The sequence below is a fragment of the Diabrotica undecimpunctata genome, chromosome 2 (genome assembly GCF_040954645.1).
Source record: "Diabrotica undecimpunctata isolate CICGRU chromosome 2, icDiaUnde3, whole genome shotgun sequence".
Lineage (NCBI taxonomy): Eukaryota > Metazoa > Arthropoda > Insecta > Coleoptera > Chrysomelidae > Diabrotica > Diabrotica undecimpunctata.
This window is the reverse complement of record NC_092804.1, coordinates 23,762,614-23,787,075: the sequence shown is the minus strand read 5'-3', so window position 1 is coordinate 23,787,075 and position 24,462 is coordinate 23,762,614. Positions and strand designations below refer to the sequence as shown.

Sequence of the window (24,462 nt, the reverse complement as noted above, 5' to 3'; positions counted from 1 at the left end):
CTATCGATCGGGAAAAGTTGTATAAAGCTCTACAAAATTTAGGAATATCAAAAAAGTTAATAAAATTATTGAAAATGTCGCTAACAAGCACAAATAATAGAGTAGTCATAGAAGAAAGTATGTCAAATCTGTTTTTGGTTATAGGCAAATATGAGGCAATAATGAGAGAAAGTAAGATCCAAACTACGGGTACCATTTTCCACTATAAACAGCAATGTATAGCGTACGCAGATGATGTAATCCTCTTAACAAGAACAAATAAGAACTTGAACATATGTTTAAGAACTTTGAAGATGAAGCAAGAAAATTTGGGTTGTATATAAATGAAGCGAAAACAAAGTATATGGAAATGCGTGGTGAGATAACAGAACACAATAAATTCGTCACACTAAAATCAGGAAAAAAGGATTACAAAATTTAAAATTTCAGCTAGTTCAAGTATTTGGGTGTAACAATAACGAATAAAGGGGAAGAAGAAAAAGACATAGAAAAGAAACTATTAAAAGGAAGTAGAGCTAGAGCAATGAGCTCATTAAACAATATTCTTAAAGCAAAAAATGTATGCAGGGCAGCAAAAATTCAAATATACGAAACAGTCATTCGGTCAGTGGCAGTGTATCCTTGTGAGACCTGGACTATGAATAAGAAAGATAAAATAAAAATCGAAATCTGGGAAAGGAAGGTGTTGCGGAAAATTTTTCGCCGAAACTGGCGAAGAATAACAAATAAAGAGGTAATGGAATGTATGGAAAACCCCTAATTGTACAAAAAGTCAAGGCACAGAGAGTCAGGTGGTTAGGTCACATCACTAAAAAATGTGCTTTTTGGAGTAGGCGGGGGTAAAATAAAGAGAGGAATTCCTCGGAAAAAGTGGTTAGAGGCAGTTAAAGGTGATTTAAATGGTATAGGAGTGCAAAATTGGAGAGAGAGAGAGAGCGCAAACGACCGGAAGAAGTGGTAGTAAATTAACGAAGAAAGTAGAAGCCAAGGGCCCCCATGTCCTGTAGCGCTGTTATGAATATATATATATATATATATATATATATATATATATATATATATATATATATATATATATATATATATATATATATATATATATATATATATATATATATATATATATATTTATTTCCATTGGTCAGCGACGTGTTGCTCTGGCAGAATTATAAGAGGCACACATCTTATCGACCACCACATTTGGTTTTGTTATAAATATGTCATGATTATCTCTGGTTTTCCTGTCACTTCATCTACCGCATCATCGTGATGGAAAGTTGATAAAGCGATCAGATTCTTTCATTTTTTAGTATATATGAAACAATTGTGGTCTTTCTTAAACATGCTTGATTTTTCTGATTTCTTAGGATGGGTAAATTCAACTGCAAGTACATTTTTATTTTTTCTGATTCTTCCAAGAATAGTTAGTTTATCTTTGGCAAGTTTGTCTTTTCTAAACTTGAGTGCTCGTGAAAAAATTGTTCATAGTTACATTTTTTCCTGTTTTAGATATTGGCATACACATTCTGGGAACAAGGGAAATGTTGGTATTGTCGAGTTAATAAGGCGCAGGTCAGGTGGTTGTTTGCCGACATTTATTTCTATTTTAGCTGTATAGAACGTCTTAGCATCAACTAGAGCATTTATCGTTATCCCATATTTATTTGGCTTTTGGGGCATGCATACTTTAAAATTACACCTTCCTCTAAAGGCTTCTAATTTTTCATCAAGTGTAGTAAACTCAGATAAACTAGAATGTTTTGGTAACTTAGAGTTAGAGGTTTCGAAAAATTGTCTGTTTAGGGTCAATTTGTCAATTTGTATTTCCGGTGTTTGAGCTTATCATCGAAACGTATATGTCTTTATTTATTTATAAGCAGGAATTTAAACCTTGATAAAGACATTAGTAGGCGAAAAAGTTCCATTGATGTCCCATTTAACCTAAATAAATCTTCTGCATTTTCACTGTTATTTTTTGTCATTGCAGCTATATACAAAAAACCCAAAAGTGCCTTTATTTCTCAAAGGTAGGACTTTTATTTCCTGGATCTGGTGCAGATATGTCAATGAATATATTGGTATTTGCTACAATAACAAACAACATACCGTCTGTAGAGAAAAAAAATTATAAAAATGAGTTCTCCCGTTAATAAATAAATAAATAAATAAGTATTAATGGAGATTTTTTAAATTAGTTGCATAAAAAATGGCTCAAAGCTTTTACATACGTTTCCAGTAAATAATTTTAATGTCAGAATATGGAAAATTACGAGGACCACATTTTTTATCCAATTTGCAACTCATAGCCTACTACGCAAAAGTTTCGGACTAACGTTATCATAATTCACCACCATAATTTACCTTTAAATCTATTTAATTCTACGTGCATTACGTAATATTTCATTCTAATTCTCCACATTGACAATATGGATACGGATATCGTTAAATGGGTGTTATAGTTGAAATAATATAAACGAACTGAAATATTCTAAATCAGAATTAACAATGCGATTAAACGTTTACATTGTAAATCAGTGAGACAATATAACTGACACAATTTATTCATACCATGAAGATCTAATTTACATCAAATATTTAGATTGTCATAAAATCAACAAATTTCATAGACGCAGATTAGAATTGTCACACATTTTTATGACATTTCTATATATTATTATTAACTCTAAAGAGTAAATGAACCATTTTTTATACGAAGGGGTTAAGTAAATTTTTAATAAAATTGTGTTTTTGACACAAATCCGTTTTAAATATCAATTACAGGGATTGATCTAGAAAGGAAAGAAGTACCATTTAAACTTAGTTATTATTTTACGAAGTTTTATACAGAACAGACAGAAGTCAATAACTTATGTCTATTCGGCATAAAATTTCCGTGATTGTCTTATACAGCAAAGTGATTCTAGCGCTTCATAGTTAGTGTTTTGACGTGTAGTTGACGTATTGGTTGTAAGCTGTTACGTTACGTCTTAAAAATATCAGTGATAATCCAAGAAAAAACGGAAAAACTTAAAAATTATCAAGGAAATAAAATTAAAAAAGCTAAAACGAGTGGTTGTTGCAACTGAAAGACTAAGAGAGCCTGGCAGGTAATATTTAAAGTTATGATTTTAAGTTTGGAGAATGTAATGAATATTTTTTTAGGTGCAGAAGAAACGGTTTTGATTATAGACTTATGATACAAATAGACTGACTGCTGCCATACAGTCGCGTCCCCCCCCGGTGCGACAGAGAAAACTGACGCAAAGCAGTCCCTTGTAATGTCATCATCATCAACTTGTATGTGTCCACTGCTGGACATAGGTCTCCCTCAGCTCTTTCTATCTGTCTCTGTCTTGTGCGGCTTCAGGTCGTCAGTCCATCTAGTTGGTGGGCGTCCTCTGCTCCGTATTGCTTCTTGCCTTGGTCTCCACTCTAAAATACGTTTTGTCCATCGGTTGCCTGATAATCTGGCGACGTGTTCTACCCAATTCCATTGTAATGACGCGATTTTTGAAGTTATACTTCTATACGCGAGCTCCACGTTGGAAATTTGTATGGGAGTGAATCAGTGAAATCATTACATATGTAAGACAATGAGTAAGAGAGAGACAGAAGATATATTTTCCTCTCTTCCTCTCTCGAATATAAAAATGTTCCTTTTGTAGGTATATATTTAATATTATATATATATTATATATATACATATAATATTATATATATATATATATATATATAATAAAATATTTATTAATATTATTATTTATCTGATATGTTTTGTATTATTTATTAAATGTTCATAATTATATTAGTCTTTTGTATTTCAAAATAATAATCTCAATAAATCACTGTATGACCCAGAACTGTCAATTTTAAAATAAATTTGTGTCATGTCCTCGGTAGTATAGTAGTCAGTATCCCCGCCTGTCACGCGGGAGACCGGGGTTCGATTCCCAGTCGAGGAGGACTTTTTTATTAATATTATTACATGGTAAATCAAACATATGGGTAATTAGAAAAGTTATGTATATTATTGTCATTTTTAAATACTTATGAATATTGCATTTTAATTTGTATTGTATTATTATATTGAATTATGTTGCAGTGTATTGTATTGTATTTTTATATTAATAACAAAATAAACAATAAATTTTACTGCAGAGTATGTATAAAAAATTTTTTGCATTCAACTCCTTTCATGCATATATGAAAATAAAAATATACATTTTCATCAAAATATTGATTCAATCCTTCATTTACTATACTCCTATTACAGGTCAAATGTTGTTTATTAATTGTTAGTAAGCCATTATAAATTCTGTTTCTGCTACGTCTTACCTATAGCATTACATATGTAATGATTGTGCAGATTTGACTCCCAAATAAATTTGTAACGGCGAATGCATGTATAGAAGTGTAACTTCTACCGGCAGTCCCACTGGACTGCCACACCCGTTTTTTTTTTCGATAGCGTCTGTTGTTTTTGTTCTACGACGTATTTCTTCGTTTGGGATTCGGTGTCTCAGAGTGACACCCAGCTTTTAACATTTTCTGATGGCTTATGGTATCGAATGCTTTCTCGTAGTCGACAAATATCAATGAAAATTATTTGTTGTATTCTGCAGACTTCTCTATCAGGTTCTTTATCACTAGTAAGTGGTCGTTAGTGCTGTATGCCGATCTAAATTGATCGCCATCTTGTTCTCTAGGCTGATAGAAGTCTAATTTAGCGTCCAGTCTTTTTTTGATAATTTTTGTGAAATCTCAAAATGTATCTTTATCTAAATCAATCTGTAGTTGATACCAATTGTAAGTTTATTTAAAACTGTCATATCTTGAAAACAATTATTTTTTTTTATGAAATCTACCTCATTTTTGACAATCACGTTTGGGTTTGTTCAGGTTCATTTTATTTGTGGCTTTTTGTCATTTATTGCAAGGCCTAATTACATAAATAATAACTCTATTTATTAAATTTTTACCTACATATTGTTCCTTAATTACCATCAAGTTTTTTTCACGTATTTTTTTTCGAAAAAATTAGGTTAGCTAGAACCGCCATCACAATATTTATGGAATTTCATCATCAACCTGGATGCGTCCACTGCTCGACATAGGCCTCCCTCAACTATGTCTCTGTCTTGTGCAATTTGCATCCCGTCACTCATTGATCGTCAGTCCATCTGGTTGATGTAGTGCTTCATGTCTTGGCCTTCACTCGACAATATGTCTTGTCCATCGGTTGTCAGATAATCTGGCGATGTTTCTTGCTCTATTCCACTTTAGCGATGTGGTTCTTTCCATATCGTCCGTTGTTTTTGTTCTACGACGTATTTCTTCATTTAGTATTCTATCTTTAAGTAATCTTGCCTATTACCTTTTTGAGTGTTAATGGTTTGAGGCATATGGATAGGTTAGATTTAAATACATAGTTTAAATTTACCAAACGCTGCCCAGGTTAATCATATATGACGTGGTAGCTCTGTACCGATGTGCATCGCCATGTTCCGTTAGCGCTCCGTATACACGCACACCGACCTCAAGTTCCTCTTCCATCGATACGCGTTAGAGGAGATCCGACGACTATATAAAACAGCATACGCTACAAGAGAAAGTCGAGTTCCGCTAGAGTGCTGATCTAGTGGGAACTCCACCAAGCCTCTGGGTGTTGACTGAAGACCAACCGTCTGGAGTTCCGTTAGAGTGTTGATCTGATAACCAACTACACTGGCCCTAGGGTATTGGCTGCAGGCCAATCGCTTCTTCTAGAGTGTTGATCTAGTGGCAGTTCCCTACCCGGTCTTAAAGATTGATCTGAGACAGACTTAGTTGTTCCCGTGGCTAAGTATTGATTAGTCGCTGTTTCCTCGTCGGACCGAGTGTTGATCCGTCCATTCCATCTCTATTGCTCTGACTCGTCCTTTCCCGTCTTGGTCGAGTGTGTATTAACACGCCGTAAGTGCCGTTTTATTTTATAACATTAATAATTGTAGTTTATTTCGCAGGTATTAAACAGTGAGTTGCCGAACCGTGCACCCATGCCATAACCGCAGGATTGGCAGTTTACCTTTATCGATTTGAATAAAACTTTATTTTGTTATTTATTTGTTCCAAATATATTTTTATTTTAATTTTAACCTGCATTTTACTGAGTCTGTTATCTAGAAGAGCTACCCGTCACAAATTGGCGCATGAGCAGAAGTATAGCGTCAAAAAGTGTCGTAAAAAACATACGAGATTAGACATGCTTGGGCTATAATTATACGGTGAGAAAGATCCAAAACAGATAAGAATTTGCCAAAATTGTTGCCTAGGATTCTTATTGCAAGCGATGAATCTTTGATTTTAAATTTTTTAACTTTGATTGTAACTTTGGTTTTAATTTTAAGTTAAATAATAAATTATAAACAATGAACCCAAGCATAATGTCATAAACGTGCGCTTGTGGAATGTTCCGCTACACAAAATAATGTGCTTACGATGCGTGGTACTGCACCACGTCTGTCTACCTTTGGCGAATCGGGTACCGGCGTTTCGAATTTCGTCATCACAACACAGAACACAACAGTACTTAACTGAATTCGGTCGCGTTAACTTCCTCGACTTAATTCGTGATACCGGTATTTCGCTTAACCTTTTCAATTAAAATTTTCAATTGTTTTACATGAAAAGAATAACTCGCTATTTTCCGGACGTTAAAAGTTTCTCTGGTGCGTCACATTTGTAATAATTTGATAATTAGTTTGCAGTGTCCGTTTTGTCGATACCGAAATTTAAATTCGTTACTGTTGTATACACTATGTACCATGTGTGCCAATTTTAATAATTAAAGGGGTGTTACGTTGCTGTACAGTGTGTAAAGAAACGATCTGTTTTAGTATATAGAGTGCATCATTTTGAGGATTAACCGTGGTAAATATGTTAGTTGCCAAAAGAGGTACGTCACGGTTACCATTATTTTAAATTAATATTATGGATTAACCTTCCTTTGACTAATTTAGTTGTTTCTTTATTTAAGAGGGGTAGGGTTTATTTTCAATATTTTAAACATATTTTTGAGATTTTTTTTTGAAAAATTGCTTATTATAAATGTATTTATAACATTAGTATATTAGAGTACAATATTTCATGAGTATTATCTGAAATTTTGGTATAAAAATATTAAAAATCAAAAAAATAGCTAATTTTCCAAGACGAAAAAAAGTTACTTTGCGGTGTTCATCTTAACTTAACAGTTGATCATCTGTTGACAAAAAATCAAAAAGATTTTGTTAGTTTATGAGTTTTCCTAGGTCGCAACCTCGAAATATTGTTCATTTTGACGTTTTTTTTTAAATATTAAAAATAAATAAAGACAATTTTTTTTAATTTTGGAAATTTTATTGTTAAAATTTGAATAATTTGATGTTGGAAAATTAATTATAACAACAATATGGGCAATATTTCGACGTTGCGACCTGGTAATTTATCTATAAAAGAAGTTTGCAAAATTTGAGGATCGATCAAGTAGATTTTGAGATACAGTGAATACCGATTTGAAAAAAATATTTCTAGACAAACACGTATAAAAAAACTTATTTTTTTTATACTTACACAGTATCGTCTATTCCAGGCCCTTACAGCAACGTGCTTACTGCTAAAATATCTAGAGCATCTTTTGCCTTTTTTTCTTGCATCTGCAGCCATTTTATCCGCTCTAGTAATCCGATTGTCATCTGCCCCGAGTGCATAACTATGAGAACTTGACACTGTACTTATTCCAATTTCTATGTGAGTACTCACCCACCTCACTCACCCATCTCACTCACTGAGCAAACTCACTCACCTCATTCGCTCACTCGCCTCACTTGCTTTCTCACATTAATCACTCACCTCAATGACTCACCTCACTCACTCATCTTACTAACTCACTAACCCCACTCACTCACCGAACTAACTCACCTCATTCACTCAACTTACTCACTCCTAAATGCCTCCATTAATTTTGTTCCGATTACTCTGAAATTTACCTCCCATTAACCAAAACTTTAAAGTACCAAATTCTTAGAATACTGTTAATTTCAAGCTCGATTAAACATATACCAATTAAAATTATATTGCGGAGTTTAATTAGTGTATAATGATAATTGACTACTATTGTTACATTGAAAATTTATACTACTTTTTTTATTAAAAATGATATAAATAGATATATTTAATGAGGTGGCTTTTGGCCCAGTCCACTGCGACCTTTTCAGATCTATTGTGGTCCTCTAGCCCTAGATTACATTCTCTAGCCTGACCCGTTTTAAAATGTCTAATAGCTTCGAGAATAAACCTTCCATATAGCTCTTTGCCGGTGGTTTTTCTTCGCATAATGCAAAGAACCGCACATTTGCCAGATTGCCACACTGACAAAATACGCTCTGCTGTTTCTTCCTCTAGGTGACAGAAACTGCTTAGATCATCAGCTTCAACTGCTATGATATGATATGGATGATGATATAGATCTTCTTCTTTACGTGCCATCTCCGCGACAGAGGTTATGGCAATCATCATGGCTATTCTGATCTTAGATGCTGTCGCTCTGAATAGTTAGATTGATGTGCATCCGTACCATTCCCTCAAGTTACGCAACCATGAGATTCTTCTCCTTCCTACACTTCTCTTGCCCTGGATTTTCCCTTGTATATTCAATTGAAGTATGTTGTATCTTCCATTAATGTCTTGATGATTTCCAATATTTCCATTCTTTTGTTGACTCTTCTCATGACTTCGTTGTTTGTTACATGCTTGATCCCTGATATCTTCAGGATTCTTCTATACACCCACAGTTCAAATGCTTCCAACTTTTTAGAAATAGATGCGTTAAGTGTCCATGCTTCTATCCCGTAAACCAGAGTCAAGAACATAATATAACACCTTGCCAGCCTAACTCTTAAGTCTAATTTCAGTTCTCTTGCACAAATTACCTTTCCCATTTTATTGAAGTTTGTTCGTGCTTTCTGTACTCGAACTTTGATTTCTTTGGAGTAATCGTTTGTGTGATTAATTATTGTGCCAAAATAATTGTAGTTTTCAACTTGTTCTAAAGTTTTACCGTTATTTGTCAGGCTTTTATCATTATTTTGGATTTTTCATATCCTCATAAATTTAGTTTTCATGATGTTTATTGATAATCCATCTTTTTCTCCATACTCAACTATCTTGTTCATTAGCTTTTGGTGGTCTTGGAGGCTGTCTGCTATTATGATAGTATCGTCCGCATGTCTAATGTTGTTAATTGGTGTTCCGTTGACCTTTATTCCTGGTGTTTCTCCCTCAAGAGCTCTTTTCATAATTTCTTCAGAGTATGCCTTGAATAGTAGTGGTGACAATACACACCCCTGTCGCACTCCTCTTTTAATTTAAAACTCTTCTGATGTGTGTTTATTAATGCGTATGTGTGCATGCTGTTTATAATATAGATTTATTATAATTCGAAGATCATGGTATTGTAATTATTTTGCTTTAAGGACGCCCATTAGCTCTTTGTGGCGGACTTTATCGAAAGCTTTGTTGTAATCTATGAAACAGACGTACATATCTTGGTTCACATCCAAGCATCTCTGAATAAGTACGTTGAATGCGAAGAGAGCTCCACGGGTACCTACGGAATCCAAATTGGGTTTCTTCAATATCCATATCAAGTATTTGGTAAATGCGTTTATGGATGATCTATAAAAACATTTTAAGTGTGTGAGACATCAGGCTTATGGTGCGGTGGTCGGTGCATTCTCTAGCATTTTTCTTTTTCTTCTGTAATTTCTATACTTGTTTCTCTGTCCTCGAAAGATATATCTTGTAGGTTTTCTCTTTCGTCATCGAAGAGCTCTTCCATATATTCTTTCCATCGTTTTAGCTTTTCGTTAGTCGTCATCATAGTATTTCCATTTTTATCTAAAAGAGTTGTATTGTGGTTTCTTTTTTGCAGCCCATCCATTTCTTTAACCTTTTTATGTAGGTTGAATAGGTCGTATTTGTTCTGAAGATCTTCTATCACTTTACATTTTTCCTCATAGTAAGTTTGTTTTGCCTCTCTTATCATTTTTCTGATTTCATTGTTAATGATTTTGTAATTGTGACTGTCTTTGTTCTTGACATCTGCTTCTGGATATGTTTGAACTGATTTGATGGTGTTACGATATCTCTCATTAACCATTATATAATCATTTTGGTTTCTTACCACTTTTTCCGGAGCGCCATGTATATAACCGTCTCAGAGAAAATTAAAAGAACGTGTTTGTGATTATTAGACTTTGTTCTTGGCAGAATTGTATTAGACGATCTCCTCTATCGTTACGTTTCCCTAGTCCTTGATCTCCCATTATTGTTCCAGCTCTTCCCTTGCCGACTTTTGCATTGAAATCGCCCATAACTACCGTGATTTCCCTGTTCTTTGTCATTTTCAGTGCATTCAATTTGTTGATAGAATGTTTCTACTTCATCTTCTATTGTATTCGTCGTTGGCGCATATACTTGGATCAAATTTAGTTTGTGTGTAATGTTCTTATTTGATGATATAGATGGATTTGTAAATTAGAGAGCTACAAAATAACTAAGCGAAACTGAGTTCATAAAGTGCTTTAGTAGCAGCAAGTATTTGTTTATTAACGGAAAATTGTAATTTAAAATTCCATTTGATATTAAATAATATACCTAGTCGCCGGTTAAATATATTTGAGATAAATACGATAAGGAGTTTCCTCAACCGGTTTAACGTTAGTATTGTATAGTGTATATTAAAAATTCGAATATTGGTAAATACTGACCAATATTAACATGATTATTATAAAGAAGAGAATTAATTTATTACTGGGTAATTATATAGTATGACGTATGTTTTAAGAAGAGATTTGAGTAGATTATTATTGTGATTTTCTAGTTTATTATATGTTCAAGTCTTCGTATAGTAAAAATTTTAGACTGGTGATAGATATTATCATCATTATCATTATTCTGTTTGCTTTTATCCCTATGCGTGGTCGGCTTCCTTAACCCATTAATACCCTACGTACCTGGGTAACAGATTACTGTATTTTTTCACGTATTTTTAAGATACGACATTTTGAAATAGCCATTGCAGTTGTGATTTAGATGTTAAATGTGGTAAGCGACATTTTTATCAATAACGTTCTGTATTCATGAATTTATTTTGTTGCATGCCTGAAATTTGTTTTATATAACAACCTAAACTTCCCTGTACTTGCTTGGGCACATTGGGCAAAAAGGTACAAAAAAATATATTTTTTTTAGGTCTGAAATTCTACGATGAGTCTTTCTGAGATAACCACGTCTCCATGTTATGGAATAAGGTATCAAACGCTTGCAGCATCTGTAAATGACATTGAAAGTGTAGAGATTACCAATAGTGTAGAAATATATTTGATGATAATTACACCAAATGTTCACTACCAAACGGATGAGGAGGAGTTTGATGAAGATGACTTGATAATAGCCCAAATTCCTAACGATGTTCCTGGAGAACTTGAAGTCATTATTTACCGAAGACCGAAGAGTCTGAAGATGAGGATGACTATAGAACGGTGAATGATCCTAACTATGATAAATTTGATAATAGTGATGACCCGGATGAAACAGATGATGACATTCCACTACCCAAACGACTAAAATCATCAAAGAGGGAATTAACAGCTAACACGTTTTTAAAAGAACTTACTGAAGAATCCCGGAGATCCCAAATGGGCTCGTAAAACAGTGTATACGTGCATGTATGCTACCAATGGAAACTATAAACGAATGGAAAGGGTAAAAGCGGAGCTTGCAGAATTAACTACTTTAAAAAATTTTTGAAAAGTTATTTTATAATGAAGTTGTAAATATGATTGTAGAGCAAACCAATCTGTATGCAACAGCTACCAATAATCATAATTTTAAAATTACAAAAGATGAGATCAAAATTTTTGTTGCAATTCTTTTTTTACCGGGTATTATAAATTACTCTGGAAAAAGATGTATTGGTATTTGAATGAAGATCTTATTGTTCTATTTATTTATAACGCAATAAGCAGAAATAGGCTTACAAAAATTATAAAGTACATTCATTTGGCAGACAATATACCAAAATTAACAAAATTGATAAAACGTCTAAGTACAAACGCTTATGGATTAACTAAATACTAAGTTTCAATAAGGGGGCATTTTTCATGAAAACTTATCTATCGATGAGGCAATGGTCAAATACTTTGACCACCATTCGGCGAAGCAACTCATCAAATCAAAGCCTGTATGTTTTGGCTACAAGGAGTGGATTTTGGGCAGTATTATTACAGTTCCAACTGATCACATAATGTTTTTTGATAATTATTTTGCAATTTATGAACTTTTAATGACATTGAAACAAAAAAATATCAGACCTACGGGCACAGTTCGTGATTATCGTATCAAAAAATGTCCTCTTATACAAGGATATTATGATCATTGCTACGATCAAGAAAGTGCTATATTATTTGTACGATGGAACGACAACAGTACTGTAACTATGGGTACCAATTACGATACCATAGAGCCCTTACCCAAGTGAAGTGTTGGTGTGCAAAACAGAAAGAAAAAGTAGCAGTGTCACAACCTCTACAATTTATCAATGGGGGTGTGGATTTACTTGATTTTACTTGATTAAGGGGTAAATAATTACAGAATCGGCATCCAGGACAAAAATGGTGGTGGGTACGCTTTACCGATATGATAAATGTGACAGTTATCAATGCGTGAAAACTATATATGATTATAAATGAAAATGATAAAATAGATTTGCTACTATTCCAAAGAATATATTCCCATATTGTATGCAATTACTGCAGAGCTTTCAATAAAGCCATACAAAGATGATCCACATCTATCCAACCATCTGGTTCGCTGCCAAAGAGTATACTGGATACTCTTGATGGCCATTTTCCTAAAAGAAACACGAACCCTCGAAGGTGTCGCCAATGCCGCATTAGAGTTAGATGGATGTGTGAAAAATGCAATGTAACCCTTTGCACTGAGCAGAGAGAGTGTTTAAAAAAATATTTCGCTCTTTTTATTCAATGTTTCCCTTGTCTGTATGCATTTGTATGTTCAATATTGCTATTGATTATATATATACAAATTTGTTTTATATATTTTATACTAATTGCCCCAGTGTACCTGGTTGGGTAAACCATTTTTATTTTCAAAAACCAAATTTAAAAAATGTACAAAATATTTTTGATATGATTATGATCATAATTAAAAGCAACTACTAGGATTTAGGTATTTTCAGTTACTCTCTTGGCAATGGTCATTAATGGGTTAATTACATTTTTTCTTCATAATTTTCTATCTTAGGTCATACAAATTTACCGACATATTCTACGTAAGCATCACTCCCTAGGTCTTCTTTGATCTTCCTCTCGTACTTGCAAATCAGCAATTCTTCGTATTGGGTGATTAATGTCTCGACGTTGAACTTGCCCGAACCATCTTAACCTATGCTCCCTTACTTTAACATCAATTGGTACCACCCCTAGGGTTTACCTAAAATACTTCTTAATTTAGAAATACTTTAAAATAAATTCTTAGTTTTGTTCTTTTTTTTTGTCACTCCACTTATCCATCTGCTCATTTTCTTTTCCACCATATGAATTTGTCTTTCTTTTTAACTGACCCAAAATTCAGTACCATAGATTATATATATATATATATATATATATATATATATATATATATATATATATATATATTATATATATATATATATTATATATATATATATATATATATATATATATATATATATATATATATATATTTCTTTGTAGTACCAATTGACTTCTGGACGAAAAGTATTCCCATTTGGCATCCGTGAATATTCACGGGCCACAATATACAGCGAATTCTGTTGCGGTACCAATTGGCATCAATCGCTGTTGCGGTTTCTTTGGCATCGATTGGCTTTGGACCTTTAGCATCCATTGGTTTATGACTCAAGTCGACAATAATACCCAAAGGTTTCGGTGGAATTCTACCTGAGTCAATTCATCTGTTCAGTCATTGTAATATTTTGTTGTTGAAACGGATGTTTAAAAATTTAACTTTTATATTTTTATCTTCTCATGAAATAAATTATACCTAAGTATTAAATAAATATTATTTTTGCTCCATTTTTGTTCATATTTTTATACAGGGTGATCCGTAAGTAATTGTACAAAAAGAAACAGTAGACTCTAAACTTCAAAATATTCCCATTTAAGCCAGTTTGCTTAAAATGTAAATATGTATTAAGAAAGATACAGGGTGTTAAAGTTGAAATTTAAAATTTTATTTTTCGCTACAACTTTCATGTTTGTAGACATTTTTACGAATTAAAATTTATGACTGAGGGCTTTTGAGTACGAGGAATTATAATTTGATGCATACTTTGATGACTGATGTAGCTGATTGAGGACGCCACATACGCCACATAGGCGGCATACATTTGCGTTTAACTTTTTTGCTCTTTAAGTTAGCACTATTTGGGTAAAAAAATATTAGAGTTACATGATTTTAACAAAAAAAGGTATAATTGTTAATAACTTCAAAACTTAACAGTTTACGAAATAATCCCATTTTACAAATCAGCTGCACAACTCTGATTTAATGCAATTACTCATAGCCACGAAGGAGAAATAGGCTAAACCATGAATACTTCTTAATTTCGGTATGAAATACCTTTAACAAAAGTTAAGAATGTACTATAAAGTATGAATAATTAATAACATGCTACATGTTTTGACATTGCATTATTTTATGTTTCATGAATTTGGCCAAATCTTATCATACGTTAATTCAATCCATAGTAATATTAAATTTACAAGAGAAATAAAACAAAACCAGTCAATAAATTTTCTAGACTTAAAAATTATAAGAATTGAAAACAAACACGAGTTCTCTGTATTTCATAAACCTATACATACTGACACAACCATACACAGTACTTCATCCCATCCTGCACAACATAAATTAGCAGCCTACTATAGTATGTTCCACAGATTGACAGAAATCCCAATGTCAAATAATAACTTCGAAGTAGAATTGAATATCATTAAACTTATAGCAATAAATATTGGATACAACGAACACATAATAAACAAAATGTTACAGCAAAAACTACTCAAGAAAGCCCTTAAATCAATCTTCCCACCACAAGAGAAAAAGCCCAATACAATATATTGCTCGATCACGTCATATACAGGTAATATATTAACTAAAATAGCCAGACAGATCAAAAGAAAAGAATAACACCAGCATTTAAATATATTAAGAACAACAAGAGCCAAACGAAAAACATGCACTTACACACTGGGGTTTATAAACTCACCTGTGGAGACTGTCCAAAAGCTTACATCGGTCAAACCGGTAGAGCCTTCAACAAACGTATAACAGAACATAAAAGGGCTTTCAATAATAGGAAAACAGAATCCACATATGCACTTCACCTTCTAGATCATAATCATTCTTTTAACGACCAATTTCAAATTCTTCACGTCCAAAATAAAAGCCTTAAGCTATCTTTATTAGAATCTATGAAAATTAAAAGACACCAATTCTGAATGACGAACTTGAGACTAACAACTCCCCCCCTCCTCAACCTGTTCAGTGAAACTATATAACCTGAACGCACAGTAGGTTAACCATCACTTAAGAAAGGCAAGTTGCCGAAACAGCTGTAGTGACAATTACTAAATAAATTTTGTGGAAGTACAGAAAACAAAAGTTTTCAGTTGTTTTATTCTAGAAATTTTACATTTCATCATAAATTGTTAAGTTTCACACTAGTTTTTCAAAATGAGAGATGACAGAATGATATACAAATAAGCAAGAAATCGTTCTTGTTGTTACTAATGAAAATGGTACCAGTATTCGACAGGTGGCAAGGAATTTTATCGTCAGTTCTTCCGTCATCCATCATGCTTGGAATCGATATGTAGAAACCGGTCGATATAAAAGACGCATTGGACAGGGTCGTAAAAGGAAATCAAATCCAAGAACTTCCTTCAGAAGCACGGGATTCAAACCATGGATTGGCCACCCCTGAGTCTCGATCTAAATCTAATTGAACATAGCTTAACTTTTTGGATCAATAGCAACAACTACTCCGATGGCTAATGCCTCTCCCGGTGTTGAATTACACTATTGATCCAAATGGTTGCAGAACAACACAACTCACCAAGTGTGAAACACTAGACAGCTATTTCGGTCCACCCAGACTATCATTAGTGACGTTTGGGTTCACCATTGGAAAGTTGTCCGTTCTGCTTTGGGGACTGTGTCCTCTGACTATAAAATATAAGCGAAAAATTGCAATACACTCTTAACTGCTCAACATATCAAGGTGTTATAGCAGGTGTTCCGCGTGCAATGCTGCCATGTTCACATGTACAGCGTGGAAAACAAGAGTCATTTGCTGTCGGTTAAGGTTACCGAAAACCCAAGCAAAGCTTAACTTTTTGGATCAATAGCAACAACTACTCCAGTGACTCCAATAGTGAACATGGCAGCATTGCACGCGGAACACCTGCTATAACACCTTGATGTGTTGAGCAGTTAAGAGTGTATTGCATTTATTCGCTTATACTAATTGAACATCTTTGGGATATGTTAGATAGATGTGTCCCGAGGCGCCCACATCCACCTCAAATCCTTCAACAACTAAAAGAAACTCTAATCGAAGAATGGGAAAATATAGGTACCTCGACAAGATATCGACAGGCTTATACGCAGCATGCCACGTAGATTTCAAGCACTAATTCGCGCTGGTGAAAAATACACACGATATTAAGAATCAATTTTTCTTCATATCCTTACGTTAGAGATGTGGAACAACTGCTTATTCCATTTCATTTGTTGTAGTGTTTTCAAGTTGTTATGATTATCTTCAAAATGGTATGTAGAAATGGTTTTAATTTATTAAATTTATTTGAACAAAACATGATTCCTTTATTCAGGTAATAAGATTTCTATATTATTAAAATTATTAAGACGCAAATATGTGTGAGGCAAAATTAATAACAAACTATGAACGAATAAATAAACGAAACACAAATATAGAGATATCAGCAGGAGTGGTGGGAAAAGCAAAGAATAGTAGAAGGCAGGAGAGTAATAATATCCCAGTTAAAGACAAAAAATGATCCAGAAATTGAAATTTCATAAGACACTTTAATAAAATATAGGTAGAAGAGCGAGCACTAAATCCTACATATCTGATCTACCCGAAAATGTATTACTTTGCTATACTATAAAATACTAGTTATGTTTGGATCAACAGAAACAACTACTCCGAGGGCTAATACCCCTACCGGCATTGAATTATACTATTGATCCTATAGTCGCAGAACAACACAACCCATCAAGTGTGAAACGCCAAACAGCTGTTTCGGTCCGCCAGACCTCATCAGTGACGCTTGGCTTCTCCATTGGAAAGTTGTTCGTTCTGCTTAAGGGTACAAGGTCCTCTGAATCTCAAATGTAAATGAGAATGCAATCCACTCTTAACTGATCAACATTTAATATGTCATCACAGGTGTTCCGTGTGCAATGCCGCCAGGTCACCCATGTACAGCTTGGAACAACAAGAGCCATTTGCTGATCGGTTTAGGTCACCGAAACCCAATTAATTATATTTAGATCAACAGAAACAACTACTCAGAGGGCTAATAACCCTACCGGCATTGAATTATACTATTGATCCTATAGTCGCAGAACAACACAACCCATCAAGTGTGAAACGCCAAACAGCTGTTTCGGTCCGCCAGACCTGATCAGTGACGCTTGGCTTCTCCATTGAAATGTGTTCGTTCTGCTTAAGGGGACAAGGTCCTCTGAATCTCAAATGTAAATGAGAATGCAATCCCCTCTTAACTGATCAACATTTAATATGTCATCACAGGTGTTCCGTGTGCAATGCTGCTAGGTCACCTATGTGATCAGTTAAGAGTGGATTGCATTCTCATTTACATTTGAGATTCAGAGGACCTTGTCCCCTTAAGCAGAACGGACAACTTTCCAATGGAGAAGCCAAGCGTCACTGATGAGGTCTGGCGGACCGAAACTGCTGTTTGGCGTTTCACACTTGATGGGTTGTGTTGATCTGCGACCATTGGATCAATAGTATAATTCAATGCCAGTAGGTGTATTACCCCTCGGAGTAGTGGTTTTTGTTGATCCAAACATAATTGGTTGGGTTTCGGTGACCTAAACCGATCAGCAAATGGCTCTTGTTGTTCCAAGCTGTACATGGGTGACCTGGCAGCATTGCACACGGAACACCTGTGATGACATATTAAATGTTGATCAGTTAAGAGTGGATTGCATTCTTATTTACATATAAAATACTAGCTTTTATCCTCGATTCGATTGTGATGGCGTCTTCTGCCGAGAAGTATCCCTTGAAAATACAACTTTTTTTAATAAAATGTATCATCTGTGCTTATTTGTGTCCCTGTCAAAATTGCAAAAATAATCAATATGATCGGTTAAAAAGTTAAACAGGGAATGCGAAAAAAAAAACAAGCCGACAAACACCTTACACTCACATTTATAATATTAGTTAATATTTTCACAGAAAAAAAGACAAAGCATAACCAGAGATAGATAAAAACTAAGCATCTTAACGAAAGAATCTTATTAACACAGCGCCAAACCACATTTTCAAAATTCACAACATTTTTAATGCATTTACAACCCCTAACATTAAATGCTTTTTAATACACAACGTTTTAGCAATGTGCTTCAAAAAATTATACACATGGCGCTGAGAAATAAGGTTATAAAACCTTTCAAAAAGAATAAAAGACTGCAGATAACAAGAAAGTAAGATAAAACCAATAATATATTGTAAATCCAAAAACTAAACAAAAAATATCCATTCTAAGAATTAAACTCAAACGCGAATCGACCAGATGTTACTCGAACCTTTATAAACCTGGAATCTAAGACAATCTAAGTGACTAACTGGCTTCCAAAATCGTATCACATCCTGTAGATGCCAATTGAACCGCTAAGCTGTAACGACATGAATATCGCTTCAACTCAATATACACAAATCGATGGTGGCGCTGCTTATTTTTTGCCTCGAACTACGATTTATTTACGAATCAAAAAACGATCCAATTGGATTCCGGGTTCATATCGCGTAAAGAGCCTTATAATATCATCCACTATGCGTTTCTGATATTATTTTGAAGAGGTCAATTGGCATCCGAATACCGGATGCCAATTGACCAGCGGAAGCCAATTGAACCTACAACTTTACATGTGGGAAGTCAATTGTTACCGTAAATAAATATATATATATATATATATATATATATATATATATATATATATATATATATATATATATATATATATATATATATATATATATATATATATATATATATATATATATATATATATAGCTGGTCCTATGATGGCAGTTTTATAGAATTAGCCCTTGAATTTTATAGGAATCTTTCTGTCACATAACACTATAGCTGGGTATTTTTATTGTCAGATAGTCGAGTCTCGAGACTTTTTGAGATATTTTGTAGTTAATTACTATTTTCCATCGTTTGGGTTCTTTTGTCATCACAAAATATTTGGTCGTTTGTTCATATTGGTAATCTTCGTTATGTGCGATCCGGATTGTGTCGCCTGAATACATTTTTATTTATTTTCTGCCCAGGTTTATCCTGTCTGCTCTTTAAATTTCTTCTATAATTTTTTTATTAATAGGTTGATTAATACTGATTCAAGAGTGTTGATATCTACTTCCCACAAAGAAAACTGTACTACATTGTTTTCGGATATAATTATATTTTTTAATATTTTATTTAAAATGATATTAATATAATAAGTGTTTTATTTTATAGCTTTTAAATTCTTTTTTAATTAGGCATATTCCCTTATTCATCGAACGATACAAATTCTTATAAAGTTTATAACTAAAATGTAACCAGAAAATAGGTTCAGAATAATAATAAGAAACCGTTATCAGTCTAGCTTTATTGAAAAATTAATAAAACTGTAAAGTTTATATTAAGAAACTTGCGTAAATACAAAGTTGACACCCCTAAATTGTTTAAGGATATTCTAACTGCTACCTATAATTAAGCCAACTATATTCCCAAGTATAATATTTAAGAATTCATTCGTTAGTCATTTCCAGAAATAAATAAAAGTTCGGTAAAATTGCCTTTCGTTATTACTCACTATCCGCTTATTTAAAATGTTCCTCACGAGCGAAAATGCGGCTGGAAAGTTTGAATAAAAACGTACTTATAGCTAGAATGTGAAATAGGTGTATTTGCATACTTTTCTACTCTGTGATCAAACTCTTATGAAGACCTCGAACGAAGTCAGTATTAGTAGCTACTGCCGATATTGAATATAGTCAATTTTTATAGGTTGTCATAGATGTTTTAGATAGAGGTTGTCATAGATGTTTTATAGGTTGTCATAAGTCATAGATGAATATAAACGGGAAGAAATTTACCATCAGGTGTGCAGATGATACGGTCATATTAGCTGTAACTACTTCTGATGGTCTTTAAAATATAATACACAAAGTTAAAGGAAATGAATAAGAAATTCGTTTTAAGTAAGCGATTGATTATACAAGGGAAGATGGAAGGAAACAGAGGACCGGAAAGCCGACGCACATCCTGGTTGAAAAATTTGAAGCAGTGGACTGGAAAAACAACAATATAACTCTTCAGAACTGCTACAGATAGAGAAAATGCACCGTGATGATCTCCAATGTCCTTAAAGTATGAGGCACACGCAGAAGAATAATAAATATGGGCCTATCTCAATACAAAAAGACAAAAAATGTGCCCACGAAGAAATAATTTGTCACCACTCGTGTTGAAACCTACCCGTATACTAAAAGAATAGTATAATATAAATACAAAACTTCTTCTCGAGGAATACCTATCAAATGGATATTAAATACAAAGTGTGACTAAAAATACTAAGCAAATAAATGAATAGTGGAAATCATGCTATTAATAACCCGTCTTTTTATAGATATTGATTGATGTGCATACCGTATTTGAATTACCATTATAAACAATTATACCATATCTGTAAAATGTGATAATTTTGAATTCTGGTAGCTATTTATATGTTGCTTAACAAATGTTTGAACAGACCACAAAACAATCTGCAAATTTACAGAATAATGCTAAGATAATCAGATAATGTAGCCAACTGCAACAGAAATATATAACTAAATAAATATAGTGCTTAAGTAACTATCAATATTACATTTAAATAGTAAATGAATAAAAATATTTTGTAATACAGTAATATGCCACAACTAAAACTAGAGATTTTCACGAAAAAGAAGACTATCACGAATATTCATTTAAGCAAACGATGAAATTTAATTCAAAGTAAAATATTCAAAGTGTAGTTGATGTGAAAGAGTACGGACAACACGAAAACAATACAAGCAACAATCGGACGGTTTTCTGCTTCATTTCATAGTTATTTAAAAATTTATAAATTATGGTTTTTGTTTGAATCCAATTAGTGAAATTTAAAAGAGGAATTCATATTAATAACAAGTCGAACTTTTACTTATTATTTATAATGTCAACTAAAGTATATAACAAACGCTTTCGTAAAATTATTAACGAAGAATTTAAAGAAAACGATAAAATATATTTAAATAATATTTTTAATAAAGTGATCCTTAAAAACTGCTTAACTACCAACATAATTTAAATAAATCTTAAATTTTTAAATTCTTTTAATTAAATGCAATTTTTATTGGGTGTATCGACGGGTTAGACAGTTAAAATTGATTTGAAAACTTGTCTATTTAGAGATTTGACGTCAACAGACAACTTTCTCAGAACTTTTTTCCATATGTTCGTAGTATACGTCTTACCCTTTCATGTTTTCTATAGAAGGACAATGTAGTTAGGTACTTATTTATGAATGATGGTGCTACCTAGGAGCGAGCGCAGTACCAATGGTCTAAAGTTGATTACGTCAGTTTCGCGTGAACTGTCCAACCTCCATACACGTGTTGTGATTGATCTACATGTATAATTAAAAGCTGAAATATCTAAACAATTGGTTTGATACTAACAGCTTAATAATTTATGCTTTTTTATTTAAATATAAACTTGTGAACTCTGTATATTTTTGTAGACATTGACGTGCTTCAGGAAGGACAAATTAAGAATTGTGAGAGTAAAATTTTTCGATTTTAGTTTATTCTAATTTTGATTTATTTTTAATTTACTTTGTCATTATTATCTGGGCATACTTCATATTAGACTATTTTTAAAAATTTAAGCAGATGTTAAAAAGTACGAAGAATGGATTGATAATAAATCAGTGATTGTTGCATCTAACTTTGATGGTATAATACAACTGAGTAATTTCTAAAGATGGTATAAAAATAATAAAAAATACATTTAATAATGTCCAATAACCTGAGGCTGTTAGGTTGTATAAAAAACATGTGAGGAGTTGATACGCTTGGTTTTTTGCTTAGTATATATAGATCGTACGTTCTGCGAAACAGCTTTTTTCATATATATCTTAAACAATAATATAATTGTGTATTTTCTTTTCTTTTTGTGATCATTCAATATATTTCAGATATTAATTTTATTCTTGCAGTTTTACTGTGGTCACCTAAAGTAACTTTGTCCTTGTAGGAGGACATTCAATAAATCAAAAACCAAAAGGGCTAGAGCCAAATTTTCTGGTTTAAAAATTAAAAAAAATATATAGAAAAAAGCTCCCAAGTTTCAGATTTTTATTTGTAGTATTTCTTTTAATGTTACTGAAAGGGTTAAACAAAAAAAATAAGCCCCAGATTTTTGAGATCCATTTCGTCAAATTATCTGGACCAGCCTTAAAAATTAGCTCATTTTTCAAACATCTTATAAATAAATTAAATTTTGCAAACTATTCAACCGATCTAACCCATTTTTTGCACACAATTCAAACACGATAAGATCCTCAAGTTCAGGTATATTTAAACAAATTTTTATATGTAATAACAAAGTTATTAACAATATTCAAAAACAGCGATTTTGTTGTTCATTTTGCAATAACTTTTTTTTATTAACGGATTTTAATTTAACATATCTTTAGCATTGTATAGTGAAAATTCAGCGATTTTTAGGCATATTTCAAATGTATCACATCTGTTGCCAAAACTCAAAAATGTAAATTCCATAGTAACCGGTCAATGAAAGTGATAAATTTTATTGATCTCATGAGAATAAAAAAAAATGGCAAAAATTGCGCAATGTTTGTTTATTTAACGCCTCTATAAAAATTCTCTTAATTTGCGACAGAATACAAATACTGCATACGAAAGCTGCATTCTTCACCTTTAAAAGGAATTGTTACTTTTATCGATAGGACACTCTGATCAAAAGATATCGAATTTTTACCGTCGAGTTGATACAAATTCCCACTTCAAGCCTTGTTTCTGAGAGAATGGTTCATTTTATACAAAAAAAGTTAATTAACGTTTTTGTTTAAAATTATCTCATATACATTTTTTATTTGAAACACCTTTTTCTACGGTGTATAGATTCTTGGTAAATCGATATTTTCCGTTTTTCTTCCCCTACGTGGGGGTCCCCTACGATTCTTTGACGGACATTTAAATGGCGAAAAATACCTCAATATGTTGAAGAATGAAATAATAGCCGCAGTAGCCGAGTAATTCATAAATCATCCACAAGATTTCCACCAAGACATTATTTTACAGCAATACCGAATTTCGTCTCATTATTCACGCAGGATCCGAAATTATTTACACAGTTTTTTTCGGACGATGGATTTGATGACATGGACCTACATAATGGTCAACAAGATCACCGGATCTTACGCCATTAGATTTTTTTCATGTAGATTTACTTACAGATCAAGGTATGCCGGACAAATCCACACAAGATTATACACTTAATTAATTTTCTCCTTCTTTCTTATTTTCTGCGTCACTTCTTCATAAGATGCCTGTCCGTTCTGAACGTTGGCGATCATTATGGCTCTGATGACTTTGTTGGTTGCTATACGAAATAGCTGTGTTGAGGTCTTTCTATACCATGCTCTCAAGTTAACAAGACAGGATATTCTTCTTCATCCTGGGGCCCTTTTTCCTTCAATTTTACCTTGCAAAATGCATAGGAGTAGCTCATATCTGCCTTGATTTCTCAATATATGTTCCAAGTACTACAGCTTATAGCCCTTCACGATGATGACTAAATCCGCGGTTGTGTTCATCCTCCACAGTACTTTTTCATTGGTGACTTTTTCTGTCCATGGTATCTTCAGGATCCTTCTGTATAACCATAGCTCAAAAGTATGAAGTTTTGATAGAGTTTCTGCCTTCAATGTCCACGTTTCTACTCCGTACAGAAGCACTGAGTACACCTAACATTTAAGGAGCCTTATTTTTATTTC

General features: G+C 33.0%; 1 protein-coding gene across 3 annotated transcripts in view; it reads left to right on the top strand.

Annotated features, from left to right (window-relative positions):
- Dgk (diacyl glycerol kinase 1) overlaps window positions 1-24,462 on the top strand; it is a 529,426-nt gene that overhangs the window by 76,100 nt on the left and 428,864 nt on the right. The window contains exon 1 of one of the 3 annotated variants that reach the window (XM_072522518.1): window positions 6,579-6,934. The exons of the other annotated variants lie outside the window; for them this stretch is intronic. Coding sequence (XP_072378619.1) covers window positions 6,916-6,934 — 19 coding nt within the window. The 5' untranslated portion in view covers window positions 6,579-6,915. Of the gene's footprint in view, window positions 1-6,578; window positions 6,935-24,462 lie in introns of those variants that run through there. 3 annotated transcript variants of the gene reach the window in all.